The sequence below is a fragment of the Myotis lucifugus genome, unplaced genomic scaffold (genome assembly GCF_000147115.1).
Source record: "Myotis lucifugus unplaced genomic scaffold, Myoluc2.0 scaffold_20, whole genome shotgun sequence".
NCBI lineage: Eukaryota > Metazoa > Chordata > Mammalia > Chiroptera > Vespertilionidae > Myotis > Myotis lucifugus.
The window spans coordinates 3070125-3089977 of NW_005871068.1; the positions used below are offsets into that span (position 1 = coordinate 3070125).

General features: G+C 37.0%; 1 protein-coding gene across 3 annotated transcripts in view; it reads left to right on the top strand.

Moving 5' to 3' along the window:
* The window catches only part of POLA1 (DNA polymerase alpha 1, catalytic subunit), a 311022-nt gene that overhangs the window by 46645 nt on the left and 244524 nt on the right, over window positions 1–19853 (top strand). For all 3 annotated transcript variants that reach the window (XM_006085647.3, XM_023751338.1, XM_023751339.1), the window contains 3 exons: window positions 307–431; window positions 4886–5035; window positions 5411–5533. In XM_006085647.3, coding sequence (XP_006085709.1) covers window positions 307–431; window positions 4886–5035; window positions 5411–5533 — 398 coding nt within the window. The remainder of the gene's footprint in view (window positions 1–306; window positions 432–4885; window positions 5036–5410; window positions 5534–19853) is intronic.

The window sequence follows — 19853 nt, forward strand, 5'->3', positions numbered from 1 at the left end:
CCTGTCAAAGTAATTGATATGGGGAGGTGTTTGCCTATCATAATGGTGTACGTTGGGAACTTCTGGGGAAAGGGCTGGTTGTAGCTGGTTTCAAGGTGAGAGAGGACCTCTTTTGTGAACTGAGTTTTCACTCTAGTCCAAGTCATTTTTATAGCATGGTAGTAGACTCTTTTTTTCCTTTTGTCTACCTCACAGCTCTGGATAGTATATTGTTTCTAATATACTTCAGATTATAGTACTTCTAATGTGATCTTTTGACAAATCTACTTTTTGAAAAGACTTTGTAATGTGCCTTTTATATTGCAGGTTTTTATGATAAGTTCATTTTGCTTCTGGACTTCAACAGTTTATATCCTTCCATCATTCAGGAATTCAACATTTGTTTTACAACAGTGCAAAGAGTTGCTTCAGAGACACAAAAGGTTACAGAGGTTTGTGTTCAACTGGGGGGCTCTTGAAATTGAGATTAAAAGTAGTACTTAAAGAAGAGAACCAAAATATTTAGTTTTCCCTCTTAAAAGGTACATTATATCCTTTTTAGTGGTCAGAAAAAGGGGAGGGTTGTATAGGAGGAAACTCAGACTGGTTTTGTGTCTTTTTTATTTAACAGCTTTATTGCGATGTAATTCACATACCATATACAATTTAGTCATTTAAAGTCTAAATTTAATGGTTGTTAGTGTATTCACAGATTTATAACTTTCACCATAGTTAATATTAGGACATTTTCATTACTCTTCAAAGAAACCCCCTAACTTTTACTTGTAACTTCCCTTAATACCTCCACCTCTCCCAGGTCTAGGCAAACACTACTCTTTCTGCTTCTATAGATTTGTGTATTTTTGACATTTCATATAAATGGAATCACATGTGACCTGTGTCTAGCTTATTTCACTTAGCATACTGTTTTCAGAATTCATTCATATTGTAGCATGTATTAGTACTTCATTCCTTCTTATTGCTCATGATTTAATTGTATGGAAGTATATCACATTTTGTTTTAGAGTCATCTCAACTTATGCAAAATGGCTGCTGGGATTTTGATAGGAATTGTATTGGATTTGTAGATCAGTTTGGGGAGTATTGTCTTAAGTATGTTAAATCTTCCATTTATTTAGGTATGTAATTTCTTTCAATGATGTTTTCTAGTTTTCAGTGTATAAGTCTTACACTTACTAAAATTAAATTTATTCGTAAGTATTTTATCCTTTTTGATACTATTATAAATGAAATTGTTTTCTTAATTTCAAGATTTGTTCATTGCTAATATATAGAAAAATAACTGCTGCACTCATGTATTAGTTCTAATAGTTTTGTGGATTCCATAGGATTTTTTTGTATATACGATCATGTCATCTGTGAATAAAGATCATTTAATTCTTTCCTATTTGGATGCCTTATATTTCTTTTCCTTGCCTAATTCCCCTAACTAGAACCTCCAGTACAATGTTAAATAGAAGTGCAAGAGCAGACACCCATATCTTGTTCCTGATCTTTGGTGACAGCATCTAATCTTTCATCATTAAGTATAATGTTAGCCGTAGGTTTCCCATAGATGTCCTTTACAAGGTTGAGGAAGCTCCCTTCTGTTCCTAGTTCATTCTAGTTTATTGAGTGTTTTATCACAAAAGGGTATTGTACAAACCTGCATTTCTGGGATAAGTCCCACTTGTTCTTGGCGTATAATCTTGTTTTATATGTTGCTGGATTTGATTTACTAGTATTTTGTTGAGAAGTTTTTGTCTGGATTCATAAGGGCTGTTGGTGTGTAGTCTTATGTTTTTGGTTTTGGTATTAGGTTAATACTGGCCTGATAGAATGGGTTGGGAAGTAATCCCTCCTTTTCTGTATTTTGGACTTGTCTGTGAGGGATTTGTGTTAATTATTTAAATATTTGGTAGAATTCACTAGTGAAAATTATCCGGTCTTAACCACCCCCCCCCTTTTTTTAAATTACTAATTCAATCTATTGTTATAGGTCTTTTCAGATTTTCTATTTTCCCTTCAGTCAGTTTCAGTTGTTTGTGTCTTTCTAGGAATTTGTCCATTTCATGTAGATTATCTAATTTATTGGCATAAAATTGTTTATAGTATTCTTTTAAAATCATTGCTATTTATTTAAGTTCAGTAGGGATGTTCCCTCTTTTATTTCTGATTTTAGTAATTTGACTGTTCTTTTTTTCTTTGTCAATATAGCCAAAGTTTGTTAATTTTATTGGTCTTTTCAAAGAAGCACCTCTGGTTTCCTTGATTTTTCTGTTGCTTTTTTTATTCTCTATTTCATTCATTTCTGCTGTAATCTTTATTCTTTTCTCTGCTTTCTTTGGTTTAGTTTGCCCTTTGTCTAGTGTCTTAAGGTGGAAGTTTAGGTTATAGATTTCAGACTGTCTCTTGTAATATAAATATACACAATTATAAATTTTCCTACAAGCACTGCTTTAGCTTCATCTATGAGTTTTGTTATATCACATTTGCCTTTTCATAGTCAGTCCCATTCCCCCTATGTCTACCATTGATCTGACTTCTATCACCATAGTTTAATCGTGCTTGTTCTAGAATTCATGTAAATAGAGTGATACAGTATGTACTCTTTTGTGTCTGGATTTTTTGTTCAACATAATGTTTTTGAGCTTCATCCAGTGGTTCTTTCCTTTCTACTGCTGAGGAATTATTCCACATTTTATTCTCCTGAGATTAGCATCGGATTGACTTCAGTTTTTGGCTATTGGTAATAAAGCTGCTGTGAATATTCTTATATGGATCTTTTTGTGGATTTGTGCTTTCATTTTTGTGGGGTCAATACTTACGGAGTGAATTTGCTGTTTGTTGGAGAAGTATATGTTTAATTTGATAAGAACCTGTCATACTGTTTTCCTAAGCAGTTGTATCATTTTACACTCCTACCAGCTATGTATGCGAGTTGTTCCCCGTCTTCAACACTTGTTATTTTCAATCTTATAAATTTTGTCTATGCAAGCATTGCCTAATGATTTTACTCACTAAATAGCCCTTTTAAAATAATCTTTTTTTAATTCTTTCACATGGATTTTAATCTAACCAGTGATCCTTCAGTCAACAGTTTTATATAGGGCTTAATAATTTATTAACTTTCAGTAGGGAAATTGGTTAGATTTGATTCTCCAGCAGTAAAAGATATAAATTAACATACTACCTTGTATGTTGTTTTTCTCTGCTTCTTTGTACATGTGGCAGATGTCTATTTGCCCTCCAGCTCCTGAACTTACATTTCTTTTTAGTTCCATCCACATGCTTGGGAGCTGTTTCTCAGTCCCTGTTCCATCTTCCCAGAAGAGAGAATCTTGTAGGCTTGCCTCGCCTTCTTGGTCCCATCAGTTGTGACCACAGGAGTGGGTTCAGAGTACAAACATGGGTACTAAGAATGGGCCTTTCTATGGGACTAGAGGATAATTTTACAGAGAAGGTATTAGGTAGACATCCCCAAAAGGTAGTAGCTGCATTACCTGCAACTGTGTCAGCATTGTGATAATTTTCATTATCTAGCACTCTCCCCCTACCCCGTTTTATTCGAATTTTCCATTTTGGATTTTGGATATATGATGGAATCATTTCAGAGTTAAAAGGGAACTTAGAGGTAATCTATGAAATACTATACATGTAGCAATTTATAGGTTCTCATTTTCCTGTACAGTCAGTCATTTGGTCTTCAGAACAGCTAGTGCCACACTGGTAGTGGCAGTAGAGCTGGTCGTGGATTATAAATTTCCTGACTCTAAATCCTTTCAGTTTAGTTTTTATCTGACCGCCATAGATTGGAATATATACCAAGATCTCTTTAATAGGTTTCTTACCATCTTTTGCTATATTGGAAAGCAATAAGTCCCTGCTACTATTGTAAGATTGTTCATTGGAAGATACTGATCTTTATAAAATTAGATACTTTGTAAAAGCTGGGTTATCAAGTGGCATCGACTTGACATACTTTAAGCCAAGAGGTTTATTTTTAATTCTGAATCTTTGAAAGGGCAAATTTGCCTGGCTTTTCTTTGCAGTCTATTAACGGAATTAATGGAAGTCTGAGAGAAATGGTTTAATGCTTTCCCTGCTTTTTTTGCTATAAATTATAATATAAGAAGACTACTGGTTGCTTTTCTAGAATGTTGCTATTCTTTTACTGATTGCAAAGCAATTTATAGATAAAAGGTACTACATATATGCTAAGGAATATATACAGGGTGGGAAAAAGTAGGCTTACAGTTCGTATGGAAAATAATACAGTAATTAATACAAGAATAAACTGTGTTTCTCGTACTTACTACTGTAAAACTACTTTTGACCACCCATGTATGTATTAATTTTTAGTAATTTCATGACCTATTTAAATATGCGTTCCAAATTCTTGAAAGAAATTTGCTGATTTAGTATTTAGACCTTTATTTTTGTGTCTAAAACATTTATAGTATTTGCTATGATTTTCCATAGTTTTAAAAATTTTATAGCATTTTGTTTGGTAGTATACATGACTTAAAACAGTAGTTTCATTGCTGTTTGTTTTTTTTTAATCCTAGGAATCTCTTTTATTGTTTTATTTTAAAAACAATTTCCCCAAACTTGTTTCTCCCCAATCTTGTTGAAGAAAGGAGAGGAGCATGTGTAAAAATTCACCCCTTTAAAGATATCTACTGTATCAATGTCTAGAGGGGTGGGAGGTACTGGGCAGTATTGACTTGTTCTGCTGCAACCCTCTCAGCTCTTTCTTTACCACCCATGCATTATTGACCCTTACTGTACAATATAAGAAAGACTTTTTCCACATGTGATCAAGGGGTAAAGCTCCCACAAAATGTTTTAGAAATGTATTTAATGAAAGTTGATTTGTCTGAAATTTCTGTTGTGTGTTCATCAGGATGAAGAACAAGAACAGATCCCCGAGCTGCCAGATCCAAGCTTAGAAATGGGCATTTTGCCCAGAGAGATCCGGAAACTGGTAGAGCGGAGAAAACAAGTCAAACAGCTAATGAAGCAGCAAGATTTAAATCCAGACCTTGTTCTTCAGGTATAACTTTTCAACTAAGAGACATCTGAGTGACAGTCTCAGCTTTTAGAAATTGATGATCTGAGAGTGATTTAAACATGATGCTGTGGGCAAATGCACGTGCCTATTTTACATTTGTGGGTAGGAAACCATTCAAAAAACCACTAGAGCGCCTCAAAATGGAAGGTACTTCTATCTGCAAAGCTGTATCTGGGGAAGATCCTTCTCACTTCAGTTTTGGGGTCTCTGAGAGGACAGGTTGGATGTGTTAAGAGTTCTTTTTTTTCCAGGGATATTGAGGGTTTCTCCTCACTGGTCATTTAGAAAGACATCTAATGTAATGCTTAAGCATTTGCCAATATTATTGTTTGTCTTTTGTTCTTGTGTGACCTGCAGTATGACATTCGACAGAAGGCTTTGAAGCTCACAGCAAACAGTATGTACGGCTGCCTGGGATTTTGCTACAGCAGATTTTACGCCAAACCACTGGCTGCTTTGGTGACATACAAAGGAAGGGAGGTAAATAGTGTAATATCACATCTCTAAAAAGGAGAGTTTTTTTTAATCTTCTTTTGACTTTAAGAGTATTTTTAACCATACAATAATGTGGGAGAACCAGCTTGTTACCTAGTTATACAGCTTCAAGTATCCCCTTTTCAGGACAAAATTGAGAGAGATGGGCTTTTAGGTAAGGATCCATTCATTCATCTATTAAGTGTGTGTGTGTGTGTGTGTGTGTGTGTGTGTGTGTGTGTGTTTATTGAATGTCTACTATGTGCCAGACATTGTTCTAGGCACTGGGGTAGAGTGTCGAGCAAGATATAAAAGGTCCCTACATCCTGAGGCTCACATTCTACCAGGGCAGGGGGTGTTAAGGGGCATGTGGTGGGGACTTTGATGGGGAGAGGATAGTTTGGGAAAACAGACTGTATATAAGTGAATAAATAAATACAAAAATGACTAAGAGACTGTGATAGAAGTAAATGCTGTGCAGGTAATAGAATAAGGTGGCTGTCAAGATGGCTAGTTTAGATTGATCAGGGAAGGCTTCTTTAGCAGGTAACAAGAATGAGGCCTAAGTGACCTAAGGGAGCTAGTTTTTTTCTGGCGTGTTAGCTCAGCGTGTAGGGGAAAGGAAGAGATCAAGGAGGATGCCTTCGTTTTTGTCTTCTAGCTGGTTAGCTAGTGGACCCATTTCCTAAGATGGAGTAATCTAGGGGAGAGGGATTAAGAGTTCTGTCTTGGCTGTGTTACCTTTGAGATTTATAAAGATCTCTAGGCATATTAAGTAAGTAGTCAGTTGGATATAGAATTCCAGCATTCCAAGAATATATCAAGACTCAAGTTATAGATTGAGAGTTATTGGCTTTATTTTATTTTTTGAATTTATTGGGATGACATTGGTTTGCAAAACCATACAGGTTTCAAGTGTACAACTCAATAAAACATCACCTGTACACTGTATCGTGCGCCCATAGCCTCAAGCAAAGTATTTTTCTGTCCCCATTTTTCCCCTCCTTGCCCATCGCCACCTAGCCCTCATCCCCCTTTCCCTCTGGCTATCACCACACTGTTGTCTATGTCTCTGTGTTATATACACATATGTTTTTTTGTTTTTGTTTTTGCTTAATCCCTTCACTTTTCATCCAGTCTCCCAACCCCCATCCCCTCTGGCAGAGATTTATTGGCTTTAGAAAGATGGGCCAGATAACAAAGAGATTTGAGGTACTTTCACTGTGTAGAAACTATAAGCTCCATCTGCGTTAGCACTGAGTGAATGGGTTTTTCTTTATTTGCAAAAGAATAGTTACATTAAGTATTAATTCCTTTTAACTGTAGTAAACTATTGATTCCAGTCAGTGAATTTAAGACTATCAGTCTTAAGAAGGTACTTAGTTGCTATGGACAGAAGGCTTGTGTTGGGATTCTGGAATCAGAATACTCTAGAGTAGGGGTTGGGAAACTACGGCCCATGGCCCAAATCCAGCTTGCCATCTAATTTTGTAACAAACAAGTTTTATTGGATGAGCCATGCTCATTCGTTTATGTACTGTCTATGGCTGCTTTTGTGTTACATCAGCAGAGTTGAGTAGTCAAGATAGAGACTTACAAGGCCCACAAAGCCAAAGATATTTACTTTCTGGCTCCTTTTTTATTTTTATTTTTTGTTAACCTCACCTGAGGATATTTTTTTCCATTGATTTTTAGAGAAAGTGGAAGGGAGGAAGGGAGGAGAGAGAGAGAGAAACATTGATGTGAGAGAGATACATCGATTGGTTGTCTCCCACACTCACCCCTATCAAACCTGCAACCTAGGTACCTGCCCTTGACCGTACCCTTGACTGGAATTGAACCTGTGACCTTTGGGTGCACAGGCCGATGTTCTATCCTATCCACTGAGCCCTCTGGCCCTTTTCAGAAAAAAAAAAGTTTGCCTACCCTGCTTAAGAGTCTAGACCAGCACTGTTCAATAGAACTTTGAGATGATAAAAATGTTCTCCATCTGCACTATGCAATGCAATAGTTGCCAGCCACAGTGGCTAGTGAGCACTTACCTTCGGCTAGTGCCACCTAGCTGAAGAACTGAATTTTGAGTTTTATTTCATTATAATTATAATAAATTTAACTTTAAATAGCCACATGTGCCAGTGGCTGTTATGGTGGGTAGCACAGATCTAGATGGTATGAAACAAACAGGATGTTCAGGGCTGCTCTTGTGTTGACAGTCCTATATCAGAGACTTGGCTTAGGGCCCAGGGAGGAAGGGCAAAACATGTATTGGACACCAGCAACATGTGAGTTTTTGGATGCATTATTTCATTAAAACCCACAAGAATCCATTGAATACAGATAATAATGTTTCCATTTTGCAGACGAGAAAGATCAACTCAAAGAGGTGCAGCCTGCCGAAACCGGTTTGGCTCAGTGGATAGAGCATCGGCCTGCGGACTGAAGGGTCCTGGGTTCGATTCCGGTCAAGGGCATGTACCTGGGTTGTGGGCACATCCCCAGTAGGAGATGTGCAGGAGGCAGCTCATCGATGTTTCTAACTCTCTATCTCTCTCCCTTCCTCTCTGTAAAAAATCAATAAAATATATTTAAAAAAAAAAAAAAGAGGTGCAGCCTAATAAGTAACTATTTTGAATTGGAATCTCTATCTTCCTGACTGTAAGGCTTTTATGTCATTAGGGTTTTCTGCCCCATCTCAGGGTGTCTTTCATAACTGTGCTTCTGCTTTATATTCTACCTCTTATTCCTGGAAGGTCATCTTTTTTGGTACTCATTTCAAGACACGGGTCTTTTTTACATGAGAAGATTTAAGTGTTTTAGGGGCTAGTTGAAGTGAAGGAAGGATGTTTCAATTTCTTAGGCTAAGTTTATTTTAAAATTATTTAAATTTTATTTCTGTATATGTATCCAGTGGCTTCTGCTAGAATACAATCTTATTTTTGTATTAGGAAATGCACTCACTATGCCCCAACTGGGTGATAATACATGGGTTGAGTATTGAGATTGGATCAAGGTTACTCTTAAGTTTCTCACAAGAGGCAATAGTTGACAATTTACTCCCTTGGAGAGTGCCTCTTGCTGGTGGGAAATCCCTGTTGTTACATTTTCTGCATTGGATCAGAAATCCACAAGCTTAAAAGGGCACTGTTGATAATGATAAGCCCCAAATTTGTCCAGTGATCTACCCCGCTCCCTTAATCCACTGTACTTTAAGGGCAGTATTTTCATTTAGGTGTATTTTTAATAGGGAGTTTAAACTCAGTTTTTATTTTTCTGTTGTATAAAATATAACAATAACAAATCTTAATAAATGAACTATAAAAAAACCTGCTTTCCCCACTGAAAAAACAAAGAATTTCAGATAAATCTTGAAATAAGTATATGCGATTTAAATTCTTGGTTTCTACTTTCCCCTTTGCTCCTTGCCACAAATAATAAAAACTGGAAAGTGGACCTTTAAAGTAATGTGAGGTTAATGAGAAATGATAGTGATATAGTTGCTCTCTGGAAATCTTATTCTAGAAGAAGATTCAAAGCAACTTACAGAGATTATTTCCTAAAATAAAAAGGATTGTTACAACGTTGGTGATAATTATCAGCACTGGCAGAATGAAATATTCTAGGTCAGCAGTTCTCAACCTGTGGATCGCGACCCCTTTGGGGGTCGCCTAAGACCATCGGAAAACACATATTATATGTTGTTTTTGTGATTAATCACTATGCTTTAATTATGTTCAATTTGTAACAATGAAATTGGGGGTCACCACAACATGAGGAATTGTATTAAGGGTAGCGGCATTAGGAAGGTTGAGAACCACTGTTCTAGGTGATAATCTGTCTTTGGGTTTACTAGCATTTTCTGTATATGCTATTAGGCCTTTGTGAGTTCAAGCATCTCTTGATTATTAGAGAAGTAGGGAGAATGATGTGTAAAATAAGAGTCAGTTAGCTGAGATTTTGGAATACCTTGTAACTTTTTCAAACTGGTCTTTTTTGTAATAAGATAGAGGGACAAAATTAATATAGTAACTTAAAGAGCCTATAAGTTGTTTCCTTTTAAAGTCCCGGTAGGATAAATTAGATTAAGGTTCAAGTGGAAATTAATGAGAGTGACACCTGGTAGCATGTCATCTGAAAAGATTATAAAATTTTGCATTTGAATATGGATTAACACACAGTCTGCGGAGGCCTTGAAATGTCACTCCCTTTTTATTTTTAATCTATTTGGTGTGTGCTTAGTTTTGTCAGAATCATGCAGCTTTGGCTCTGGTGACCTAATAATTTCTGTAATCAAATGTATTATGGCTGCTAGAGTATTAGGAGTAATTACTGATTGTACTCTTAAAAACAGGTTTATAATAAAAATGCTAACAGTTGTGTCAAATGGACATCAATATTGTCTTTTCCCAAGTGTGATATTTCACACTTTAAACTCTTCTATGATTTTTAATTGCTTGGTGGTAGAGGATTTAGTTAATGGTTAAGGAATTGTGTGAGGGACCTCACAGCATTTAAGTTATTTAAAGAAAGAAAGAAAGAAAGAAATCGAGGTTTCCAGAGAAGTAATGTAGAAACTTAGTTTACAGATACTCAAAAGTTAATCTCTGTAAATACCATCTGTATTTATGTGTATTCTCAATGTATATATAGAGAGACAAAGCACTCAGTGGACATACTGTATATACATATATTTTATTTATTTATTTATTTTCTTTCTTTCTTTATTGATCATAACCAATGGACACAGATACCAGGGGGTGGGGGGCAATGGGGGAATAAGGACACATATGTAATACTTAATCAATAAAGTGGACATATATTTTGAACCTAAAAAACCGACTCAGTTGTCAAGTGACTGGTGTGGTAATTGAAGTGATTGTTCACTAGATGGCGATAGACACCCTGAGATCATTAATCAATTAAGGGCTTTATTCTGTGAACAATAGTGAAGACCATTTAGTGACACAAATCAGTCCAAATTTTCGACTTTTACTAATTTTGAAACTGTTAATAAAGCTTGTCACTGAACCAGAGGATTGTGATAGTCTAATCTATATAGTGTTTTTACAAAATGGTTTTTGAATCCTAAGTTTTATTGGTAAGAACAATCATTTAATGTATCATAGCAAGCTAATTCTTCTGTCAAATAGCTAAATTTACACTTCTGGCCATGGGGCCACAATACATGACTCCTTTAGTCACAGTATCAGTGTAAAGAGAATTGAAAAGATTTATTTTTAAAATCTTCACCTGAGGATATGTTTTTATTGATTTGAAGGAGAGAGGAAGAGGGGGGGAGAGAGAGAGAGAGAGAGAGAGAGAGAGAGAGAGAGAGAGAGAAAGAGAAAGAGAAACATCGATTTGAGCGAGAAGCGTTGATCGGTTGCCTCCTGTAAGTGCCCCATCTGGGGATTGAACCCGCAACCTTTTCTAGTGGTATTGAACGACGTTCCAACCAACTAAGCCACCAGACCAAGGCAAAATGATTTTGATATATAATTGTGCCTCTTTGAATTTGTTGGGGTTTTCTGAGGAATTTTAAACTTACTCTATACTTGCAAGCATACTTATTGCATAATCCTTAGTGTAATGGTAATATTTGTCTTTATGGAATAATGAGTACTTATTGATGTTGGTATTGTTTTATTTCTGCACTCTGTTATTTCTGTGCCCTTGAGAAAATGACTTTTAGTCTGAAATTTTTTATTTAACAACTGTTAAATAAACGTAGGCTCTAATGTTTGGGTGTAGAGCTCATGCATTTTCATTTTCTCACCCAGTAGGCTGAAATGAGACTTTTGCCAGCCTGCCTGCCAACCAGTTGTAGACTGCCTAGCTTTCAGGTGTGTTCAGAGCTGGAATTTGTACATTTAGAAAATGTATCCAAATCACTGCATGAACACATTGCAGTCTGGGCAAGCCTTCCTGGGAGTCACTTGGTGATGTGCTAGCACCTGTCAGGAGCCTTTGGGAATGATCCTGGGATGATGTGGGTGGGGGGGCGGGTTAGCCTTTGTTGGTGTCAGTGGCAAAAGAGACTGAGTGAAGATGGAGAATCTTATACATAAGTGTTAAGGATGTCTTTCATCTTTATCTGGAAATAACCCCAATTTTCACTTTTCCAATCTTTTTTCTTTAAAAACCCTTTCCTCCCCACCCTTGCTGATTTCTTTCTTGTCTTCCTCAGAATTAACTGCTCTCTCGGGGTTGGTTTTGTTTTTTTGCTCATCATTTTTCACTTTTACAATAAATGTGTGCCTATACACGTGGTGCATTAAAAGTTTTTACCATTTCTGTGTTGTGCTATATATTATTTTGCAGTTTGCCAAAAACAAAGAGTAGGGGGAGAACCACATTTTAGGTATATTCATGTTGATACATGTTTAGATTTCATTTATTCATGTTATCTATTCTATAATATATCAGTGAATACATTCAGCACAGCATATTTTTATTCTGCCATTGTCCACATTTTCAGGTTTCCAAGTTTTCACTTGTTTTAGTTTTTTTGCTGTTACTAACAGTGTTGCAGTAGACAGTGCCACGCATGTAAGAGTTACTGTAGGGTGCCCTAGCCAGCTTGGCTCAGTGGATAAAGCGTCAGCCTGCGGACTGAAGGGTCCCAGGTTCCAGTCCGGCCAAGGGCACATGCCTGGGTTGCGGAGTCCCTCCCCAGTGGGGGTTGTGCAGGAGGCAGCCGATCCACGATTCTCTCTCATCATTGATGTTTCTATCTCTCTCTCCTTCTCCCTTTCTCTCTGAAATCAATAAAGAAATATATTTTGAAAAAAAAGAGTTACTGTAGGGTGTTACTAGGCATAGAGTTAGCACATCCACAAGAAGTATTTGATGTTGATAAGAGCAATCATTTAATTTATCATAGGAAGCTAAATCTTTCAAATTGCTAAATTCATATCCATGACCATGGGGCTACAATACATGACTCCCTCAGTTACCATATTAGAGGTTAATTTTAAAATAAAAGGAGAGGATATCCAAGGTGGTGGAGTATGTGAAAGCTACACTCACCTCTTCCCATGACCACATCACAATTCCAACTAAATTATAGAAAAATAGGTCAGCAATGATTTTGATGCATAATTTTGTCACTTTGAATTTATTTTAAATTTATAGAAGAAAAGATTCAACAACTCCACATGGAAGCAAACAGACAAATACAATTATATCCCTAACTTATACCCTCTCTAAAAATAATTTCCAGAAGGATTAAAGAATGAGAAAGGCCAAACTCTGCAACTTTTCGAAGAAAATTAGAGAGAGAACGTCTATGTCTATGGGGAGAGGGTGTATAGCATTTAAGAGATTCTCAAAGGGGACCATGATGCAAAAATGGTAAAGAACTGCTGCTTCTTATATTCCTTCTTTTGTAGTTTGAGGGGTTTTAAACTTACTCTCTACTTATAAACATACTTATTGCATACCAGTGCTTCAACATTCTTGTTAGCACTTTGTTATTATCAGGATTTTTAATTTTTGCCATTCTCATGAGTGTGAAATGGTATCTCATTGTGATTTTAATTTACATTTCTCTAAGTATCAGTTAAGTTGAGCACCTTTTCATGTGTTTTAACTCTTCAGTTTTTTTATGTGAATTGCTTGTATGCATATATGTTCTGTTTCATTGGGTTGTATGTTTCAGTATTCATACTCAAAGTCTAATTCTTTCTTGGTCATTTGTGTTGTAAATATCTTTTAGTCTGTGGCTTATCCTTTAACTTTATTTGAGGATCTTTTGTGTAGAAGTTTTTAATTTTAATGCCAAATATTTGATTTTTTCGTCCCTGTGCACTATATGGCTTTTTCCCTTAAGAAATCTTTCCCTCCTCCAATGACATAGACATTCTCTCTTTAATTTTCTTCTAAAAGTTGCAGAGTTTGGCCTTTCTCATTCTTTAATCCTTCTGGAAATTATTTTTAGAGAAGGTATAAGTTAGGAATATAATTGTATTTGTCTGTTTGCTTCCATGTGGAGTTGTTGAATCTTTTCTTCTATTCCAGGGGTTGACAAATTATAACCCATGGGCTTACTCCTATCCACCGTCTGTTTTGTTTTGTTTTGTTTTGTTTTTTTAATCCTCACACGAGGATATGGTTTTTTTTCTTAATTTGAGAGAGAGAGGAAGGAAGAGAAACATTGATCAGTTGCCTCACGTACATGTCCCGACAGGATTGAACCCGCAACCTGGGTGTGTGCGTGCGTGCCCTGACTGGGAATTGAACCTGTAACCTTTTGGTGTATGGGACAATGCTCCAACCGAGCCACCTGGCCAGGGCTCATCTGCCTGTTTTCTTTTTTTAATGAAATTTTATTGGGACACAGCCACACCTGTTGCATTTGTGCTGTGTTACAATGGCAGAGTTGATTAGTGACCACAGACAGTGAATAACCTGCAAAGCCTAAAATATGTACTTTCTGGTCCTTCACAGAATAAGTTTGTGGACCTCTGGCCTAAAAGAGAGTCATGTATAATAGAAAAGTCACTTTTGTTTCTAACAGCTTTAGTCAAAGTTTGTGAAAAATAGAGGAAATTACACTAAGGGAAGGAAAACATCTTTTGGACATTTAAAAAATATATAGATTTTGATGTTTTAGTTGTTCTTACATTATCATATGAGAACTTCTCACAAGCCAAGTAGAGCCCAAAGAAGTTCTGAGTCCTCTAAAGTTGTATGCAACATTTTCTTTTGTAATTTATTTATACCACATTTTATGTGTCTGTGCATATGTGTATTTTGGGAGGGTGGGGGGGAGAGTGTATAGCATTTAAGAGATTCTCAAAGGGGACCATGATGCAAAAATGGTAAAGAACTGCCGCTTCTTATATTCCCTCTTTTGTAGTTTGAAGGAAAACTTTAGCCTTAAAAATGTATGCTTTTGTCACATAAAACATGGTAATGTGAAGAATTTTCTGGCCAGACCAGACCCATGGAAACTGTGTGGGTGGTAGGAGGGAAGAGTTCTAATTCTGTCTTCAGACTTTTAATAGCCACCATTAAAACTACTTTTAACTTCAGCTGACCTACTAACATTTTTTTTAGTATGAGAAGAGAATTTCTTTTAAGAATGAAATGTAGGTTTAATATATTTTTGCAGAATATGTATGTTAAAAAAAGCAATATCCTTTTTCAGTGATCACAGATTACTTGTCACTTTTGAAGTTGTTTGTATTATAAAATTCTAATCCAGAGCAACTTTTATCCCCTTTTTATTGTTGTATTTAGGGGATATTTGAGTTCTAAATTCTTTGCAGTTTTTCAAAAACTGCTAACACATACTATTCAGCTTTTTAAGCTCACATCCAGAATTTGTGGTAATTCAGATGAAATGAGTTGAAATTCTTCATAGTACAAAATTTTTCTGACTTTTTCTTTTTTTCTTAATGAGTTATGGTTGACATACAACATTTTATTACTTTCAGGTGTATACATAATGATTTGATATTTGTATGCACTATGAGATAATCATCACAATAATTCTAGTTACCATTCATCACCATACTTCATAGCACAAATTAATAGTTATTTTTGAGCTTAGGTTATTTTCATATATCTTTAAATTTCGTAGAAACTCTTACTTCCAGTCAAGTAAATGATAGCTTAACTGCAGATCATGTATAATGATGAACTTTTACTATTAGCATCTACATTTTCTTGTCCATTTTTCTGTATCCTTTCTGAAAATTGATGAAAGTAATGTTGGTAAATATAAAGATAAGAAGAGGATTCACTAATTTGGAAATACTTCATGGAGGTCAGTCCAAATTATGATAATGTTGACATTCAATAATTCCAGAGAAATGTGATGACAAAAATTTCAGGGATATAGAATAATTTATGCTTTATTAAATACAGTGCTGCATCTAGAGAGATAAATAAATGTGTTATACTTTAGGGCTTTCTTTGAAGTACTCTACATCAGCTGTGGGCTAAACTACGGCCCGTGGGGCGGAATCCGGCCCGTTTGCAATGAATAAAACTGAAAAAAAAAAAAAAAAAGACCGTACCCTTTTATGTAATGATGTTTACTTTGAATTTATATTAGTTCACACAAACATTCCATCCATGCTTTTGTTCCGGCCCTCCGGTCCAGTTTAAGAACCCATTGTGGCCCTCGAGTCAAAAAGTTTGCCCACCCCTGCTCTACATACTTGAAAACACTGGTATATTTATTTCAAAATAGTCAGAACTTTAGACCTTTAAAATAAATTCAGAATGACCTTATCCTTCTTTCTTATTAGTTGGAAACTAGCGTCTCCAAGATGCCTGGACATCTGCCTCTGTGTGCTCTTTTGGATTTTGGACATTGAAAGCTATAGATTTAGGAGGACACGAGGCGATTAATATTAGATGTGGGCTGGGTCAAGTTCTGCCAGTGAAAGGAGTTGGGATCTGTGAGCATATGAGAGCGCTTTAACAAGGAGATATTTATGTACTTTCTTGTTTATCCATATTTACAGAAGTTTTGGAATGGTTGCCTTATCTTTGTCTTACCTGAACTTTGGGGAATCCAAGGAAAAGCCCATTTGCCCTGATAATGCAAGTTTTTTGTCAAGAAGAAGTACCCTACTTCACACACATTGTACCACTGGGTGTTAGTGGCAGGAAGAGGTGGTCCTGGGACTGTGAGCTGGCCTCCCCCATCTTTCAGAATCTTCTTAGTGCTAATCTTGAAACTGCCAAGGTTTATTTTGTTAAGGAAAGTAGAATTTTCTTATTCTCAATCTAAATTACAACCCTTTTAAAACCCACACATTGGATGTTTTATTACTAGATTTTGGAACGGGTCTACATACACTAATATGAACACTTAAAACTTTCTTCATTAGCAAAAAGAAAAGAAAAGAAAAGCCTACAGCTTCAAATTGCTTCATAGGTATTCTTCAGTCTCTACTTCCGTTCAGTTTGTCAGGGATCACGTTGCATATGTTTTGGTGTTCCATGTCCAACCTAGGCCTGTGCTACGCAGGTGGGTGCTTGTTTGCTGGAACTCCAGGATCACGCTGGACTAATAGTTTCCACAGGTATAGATAGGTGGGTGTGGAGGAGGTGCATTTAAAAAAGAGGATCTTGATATTTAAGCCCATTTTGAGTTTATGAAAAATGGCCTGAATACTCAGAACAAGAAAAGGATAGTTTGTACAGTTCTACTGGGAACTCTTATTTGGGAAGACAGGTGGTATTTTTGCCTCGATATTTTGCCCATTTAATTACTGAAACCTCTGGGAATGTGGCTGAGGATGAGGAGATAAATCCTATCAGACTGACCTTGTGTCAGCACCGTGAGTCTCTGCCGAGGCAGATTAAGTTTAATTACTCTCACTCAAATAACATAAACCGAGTCCTGGAAATCTCTTCCTTTCTTCCCAACCCTCACTAGAATGAGGGACTTTCTGTTAACCCAAACTCATTCCTCTTTCTGCATATGTGAGCATCCTATATAAACCTGTTTTGGTGTATGTTTCTTTTTCACAAGCTGCGTGTTATTTGACAGGTGTTCTAAAGCTCCTTGCTTTGGCAATGGACCAAGATGACAGAGCAGTAATGATTTTGAAAGTGCCATTCCCTCCTTGTTAAGAGACAAAAAGAAAAGTGTGAATTTACTGACCACTACTCATCAGTGGCATAGAAATTGGCGTAAGTTTTAATTGTCTGGTTCTATGGTTCTATAGTGTGACTGCATAGGTAATTTCCTGGATGACACTGTTCTTAAGGAAAGGGGAAAATATCATATAACTTTCTCTTTCCACGTTCTTTCCCCCTCTCTTCACAAATTGCAGACATCGATGGATTGAAGAGAAGGGATCACTAGAAAACCCAAATATTGACCTTTTCTCTGTTGTTTTTTTCCCTTTCCTCTGCCAAGGTGATAGATTTGTGGGAGACATGGTCACACCTGGCAATCTTGCAGATTTCCCATCCCCCAAATGGATCAGCTGCCTCGGTGTTTGAATTTGATGGTGTACAACGTGTCACCGCACTGTCTCCTCATTTTAGCCATTCTGGGCACATTTATTGCTAATTGGAAGAACCTGCTTTCGGCAGCCTGTGCCGTCTGGTGGCTTGAGCATTCTTTTCACAACAGTACAGTCAGGTCCTTTAAAGACACAGGCATCTCAAATTTAAAAACAGAACAAGCTGGTGGGGTTTATTATGGCTCAGGACTGGTTAACTGAGGGAAGACTAATAGAATTAGTGCCTTCTGTTTGTATATCATCCTTTCAGTAGGCAGTGTGAGCCTGTGTCAATTTGCCATATCATAAATACTGTGTTAAATTACAGTGAACTGAGTTTGGTAAGTCGTGGGAGTTTGGAAGCCCGGGGAGAATGGCTTATGTATGTGTGTATGTGTTAAGAAACTGTTTGATTTTAAGCCAGGGATTCCTGAGCCCTGTAGTCATCGCTTTAGACATCTTATACCTACTTTGAAATTGAGTGCCAGCATCGGGTTGTACAGCTGTCCTTGTTTCCTTTTATTATTAATTTTTGTGGTTGAATTGGCTTGTGTCCCTTTCAAACTTGAATGTATTAAGAGTCTCAAAATGTAAAACTTGTCTTTGAAAATAGATGCCCTCCCTCTTTTAAAAAGCCAAATGAAATAAAATAGAACTGAAGTGAATTTCTACTTGCATTTTTAAAAGAACAACAGAGCATGAGTGATTTCCAGATATGGTTTATGTGCTGTATTTGGAATTACTAATTATTCTTTGCAGGTTTGGGGTTAGTTTTCTATTGCCTATTTTTTATTAGCTTTGTTGTTTTACATTTAACAAAAGATTTGTTGTTTTGATACTAGTTATGAGATTTTTTTTTTGTCTCAGATGAGAGTTGAGTGGGGATGGGAGTGGAACAAAGATATTAGGTTTCTGTCATAATTTGGAGTGTCAGACATTTGGCTGTATTTATTTCAGGGGCTTTTCACCCCTGCTGACTTAACCAAAGACTATATTTTCAGCCCTGTGCTGGATGGTGGTATGCCTCCCGCAGGCGGGGAGGAATGGGAGTGAGGAGGGGGCACTTGGAGAAAGGAATAAGCTCACAGACTATTAATAATGTGCATTGTTCTTAGGCCACATGTAACATTTCTGTGCTCTGGTCAACAGGGTAGGGTGTATGTTCTATTTAAATTGGACCACATGGCATGATGTGCTGGACAGCTGATAATTGAATCACAGGAAAAATCCGGGTATTTCTTCTTTAATGGTGTCTTGGCGGGGCAGAAAAAAAACAAACTTGTTTTCAGAAGATTGGCTGAGAGCAGATGAATATATTTAGTTCGATTACTGATTCTTACCTCATAGCCAGACATTTTTAAAGTAATATTTGCTGCGTATGTACCATGGAGGGAAATGGAGACAAATGACATTGCTTGTGACCTGCAGGCTTGAGATGAAAGCCGTAGGTAACAATTCCAATAAAACTAGAGCTAAGCTTGGGAGGCCAAACTCGTGATTACTTACTGGTAAGCAAGAGAAAGCATCTTTAGTAGGCACACAAAACACACAGGAAAGTGTGAGTGTGTGTTGGAGAAAGCTTGGACTGGAAACCCAGGATGCCACGCTCACTCATTTTCTTGTTTGCTTTGTGTGGCTTCGAGCAAGTCTGTCATTTGGAGCCTCTGTGTTTTCTCTTGTCAAAGGGTGCTAGGTGACAGTGATTACTGTTGAGCCCCAGTTACCAAGCACCTTAACATAAGAAAGCCTGTATGTTACTATTTCTCCTGATAGCCCAGAGGAAGCATTCTTGTGAGGTACCAAGCCCCTAGGTGTCGGGCATAGTGTTGGCGTATTGGGGGAAACAGTGATAAATTTATGTATTCAAGGGTCTTGTCCTCATGGGATTTTCAGATAATGGTAGGTGAGAGCCATTAAGCAAATAGTCAACTGAATGATCATGCCATTCCAAAAGAAAATATGTACTAAGAAAAGGAACGGGAATTTCTGAGTGCTGATAACAAAGACCCCGTGAAGAATCAAAGCACCTAGACTGAAGAATCAGAGGTTTCCTGAGCCAGTGACACTAGAGGTGAGATCTGTACAGTGTACACTGGAGTTAGTTAGCTAAAGGGCTACAGTGCTAAGCACTACAGGGGGAGGGGGAGGACATGTATAGAGATCCTGGGGTAGGTGGAAGCATTATGTGATTAAGGAACAGGAGACTGCTGTTGCTGGAGTGTAGAAAGGAAGGAGAGAGTGATGGGAGGTGAGGCTGGAGCGTGGCCTTGCTGGTTGTATTCAGTGGCAGAGAACATTAATGGATTCTATCGAGGAGGGAGGGAGGGATTGGCTTCCATCTGCATGTAGAGAAAGTC